Source organism: Passer montanus, unplaced genomic scaffold, assembly GCF_014805655.1.
Source record: "Passer montanus isolate IOZ18808 unplaced genomic scaffold, ASM1480565v1 scaffold919, whole genome shotgun sequence".
NCBI lineage: Eukaryota > Metazoa > Chordata > Aves > Passeriformes > Passeridae > Passer > Passer montanus.
Window position 1 is genome coordinate 4,996 of NW_024374579.1, and position 3,636 is coordinate 8,631.

The 3,636-nt window shown below is 48.6% G+C and overlaps 1 protein-coding gene across 1 annotated transcript; it reads right to left on the minus strand.

Annotated features, from left to right (window-relative positions):
- Window positions 1-324: 324 nt before the first annotated feature.
- On the minus strand, window positions 325-1,257 carry LOC120495823 (olfactory receptor 14J1-like). The gene has a single exon (XM_039695704.1). It carries the CDS (start codon window positions 1,255-1,257, stop codon window positions 325-327), a length of 933 nt encoding a protein of 310 aa, XP_039551638.1.
- Window positions 1,258-3,636: the final 2,379 nt, after the last annotated feature.

Genomic DNA, 3,636 nt, shown 5'->3' on the forward strand with positions numbered 1-3,636 from the left:
AGCACTGATCTGCCCCCAGCTCTGCACACAGACATTGCTGCTGCAGCTCCAGAGAAGGCATCAAAAGGGCATCTCTGCAGAAAACTCTGCTGGGAGATCCTTTTGTTCCTTTAAAGCCAGCAAGATTGCAGCCACTTATTGATAGAGTCAGTGGCCACAGGGAAGGTGGAGTGAAATAAAATGAGAATTGGCACAAATAATGGCATTTCATTGTGAATAGTATGAAAAAAGTAAAACAATGGCAAACAAGAAGCCACAACCGAACCAAAAAATGTATCAAAAAATACTTTTATTACGAGTGATTTGTAGATATTGGCCAGCAGTTTAATGTTCCTGAAAACATCCAGTCATCAGTTTCCACACTGCAGTCTTGAGCTCCTGGTTTCTCAGGCTGTAGATGAGGGGGTTTAGGGCTGGAGGCACCACCAAGTACAGAACTGACACAGCAACATCCAGAGATGGGGAGGAGATGGAGGGGGGCTTCAGGTAGGCAATCATAACAGTGCTCATGAACAGAGAGACCACAGCCAGGTGAGGGAGGCAGGTGGAAAAGGCTTTGTGCCGTCCCTGCTCAGAGGGGATCCTCAGCACAGCCCTGAAGATCTGCACATAGGAGTAAACAATGAACACAAAACAACCAAATGCAAAAGAGATGGAGAACACAATAGATACAAGTTCCCTGAGGATAGAGTGAAAGCAGGTGAGCTTGAGGATCTGGGGGATTTCACAGAAGAACTGGCCCAGGGCATTGCCATGGCACAGGGGCAGGGAAAATGTATTGGCTGTGTGCATGAGAGCAGTGAGAAAGGCACTGGCCCAGGCAGCTGCTGCCATGTGGGCACAAGCTCTGCTGCCCAGGAGGGTCCCGTAGTGCAGGGGTTTGCAGATGGACACGTAGCGGTCGTAGCACATGATGGGCAGGAGGAAATACTCTGCGGAGATGAAGAACAAAAAGAAGAAGAGCTGTGCAGCACATCCTTTGTAGGAGATGGTGATGGTGTTCCAGAGGGAATTGTGCATGGCTTTGGGGACAGTGGTGCAGACGGAGCCCAGGTGGCTGAGGGCCAGGTTGAGCAGGAAGAAGAACATGGGCGTGTGCAGGTGCTGGCCGCAGGCTACGGCGCTGATGATGAGGCCGTTGCCCAGGAGGGCAGCCAGGGAGATGCCCAGCAAGAGGCAGAAGTGCAGGAGCTGCAGCTGCTGTGTGTCTGCCAATGCCAGCAGGAGGAAGTGGCTGATGGAGCTGCTGTTGGACATTTGCTGGGGCTGGGCTTTGGGTGCTTCCCTGGAGAAGCGACAGAGAAGATTTAGAGGACATACTTTTAACCAAACTCAGTGCCATTTCCTATACAACCTCCCCTGGAACACACAGACAGTGTTTTAGTGTTTTCTAGTCTGGGGTTTTCTCTATAATCTCCCCCATATCTCTGCTGGTGTTCTTGGATACCAGAAATGTTCCACATTTGATCTGCCCCGAGGAAGAACAAACAAAGTTTTGTGAGGCAAAGTGATGAGTGGAGAGTGATGGGAGTTGGTCTGTCATTCTAACCTACTCAGAGTTTATCTGGGCTTTAACCTTTCTCAAGTGGAGGGTGATCACCTTCCCATGCTTCCCCTAAAATGTCACCAGGTACTGCTGGGAGCAGATGGATCACCCACAGCCCAGTTCCACATTTGTAGCCCAGAACTGACATTGCTCATTTCACCAACCCAGCAGCATTTTCAGTGCTAGAACACCTCTGCCTTAGCCCATCAATCTTATAACTCAGAGGTGTTCTAGGACAGGTTTGCATCCTGGATTGAAGCTCCCAGCTTGCGTAGCTGAAAGCATGTTAGGGATCTACTGTGATACTACTGATCACTAAAAGTAACAGTTTGGATGTCTCAGGCACTTGTCAAAATTCATAACTAATAATTCAAAATCATATTTATCCTCCTGCCACTCTCCAATTGTAGGAATTCATCCCCCCTCCGTGTGAGTCTCCAGTAGTAGGAATTTGAACACAAAGTCTTAGGAAATTTCCTCATTTTTATCAAAATCTTTGTCTTGGAAATATAATATGACTGATCAGAGCTGCTCAGCATGTCAGAGCTTCATGAGCATTTCACCTCCCCTGCACCAAATATACTAAGAGTTGTACTCACAGAGTCTGCAGGCATTGGGATGTTCCAGCTTTAGGAGATCACTCCAGGAGCTGCAGCTGCATTGTCCTGCAGCCAGAGGTTCCTGTGCCAAGGGCTGGCAGTGATTCTGCCCCAGGCACTTCTCAGCACCTTCCCAGCCCTGACTGATTGAAGCTCTCTGTGCCTCTGGGCTGTGCCCAGGCTGGCAGCAGGCAGAGCCCCAGCCCTGCTGGGCTGGCAGAAGAGCTGCTCATCAAGAGAAATGTGCTTTTGAAGCTCTGCTTGCTTACCAGGAGCTGCCTGTGTGCCAGGAGCCCAGCCCAGCTCAGCAGCACAGACACAGCACCAGGACTTTAATGACCCTCTGGGGCTTTGTGCTCAGGCCCTGAACATCAGTCCCTGAGAGGCAGCTGAAGAAACCTCTCCAGAACTCCAAGTCAGACTGGAGAGGCTTTGTCTGTAACAACACTCAGTGGGGCTCATTAATGCTTCGAGGTACTTTGGTTATTTTAAGGTACTTGGTGTTTCCCTTTTGGTACAGAGTCTGTGAGAGGTTTGTGCAATCATGGCCCCAATTATCTGCTTTAATGAGTCCCTTGAGAGCTTTGTACTGACACGCAGTGATGCTCATTAATGCTTTGAGACACTCAAGGTTTTTAAGGCACTTTGGATTTTCCTTTCCATACTGAGTCTATGGGAGGTTTTTGTGCCATCCTGGCCTCCAATTCTCTCCTCCAAGGAGTCCATGAGGAGTCTGCCTTGGAGAGGGACCTCAATGGGACCCATTAATGCCTTGAGACACTTTGGGTGTTTCCTCTGACTTGGACTCCTGGAAATGTTTGTGCAATCTCCATTCAGGTACTGAGGTTCCAGTGCTCAGCTCTAAATATACCACAGGACTCATTAGGATCAAGCAAGTCCTGCCAAACCATAGCTCTGCCTTGATTTCCCTCTGCTCTAGTGCAGTTCATTAGGAGGGTTTCCTTTTTCAGTTATGGAGAAATATTTCAAAGAGCTTCTACGAAGTATGTATTCCTATTTTAAAGGGTGTCTTTTATTGCTCTTCTTATTACAGAAGAGGTGATTGCAGCATTCAGTGACTGATATTGATCCAGAAAGGACTCTCCTAAGGAGCTCTGGCCTGCTCAGAGAAGCTGTGCCTTGAGCTCTGACGCAGTGTGGACAACCTTTCTCCACATACCCCAAGCCCATTTTTTCTCTCCTCACTCACCTGGGACCTGCTTTGCTCAGAGAACTGGCTGTACACAGCCAAAGAGGGGTCAACTTTTATATTTTGACGCAATCTAAAACTCCTGAGTTTCCCCATTGAAAACAGACATCCTCCTCAAGTGTGTGCCAAGCCCAAGCCGCCACCAAGGAGTTTCCCTTTCCCCAAGGCAGAACCCTGCAAGGAATGTTTTAGACACACAGGAAGTTCTGCAATAAACTCAAATCCAGAGTTTGCTCAGGGAAGAATTAGACTAACTCCTGAAGGACAGACCAGCTTTGAAC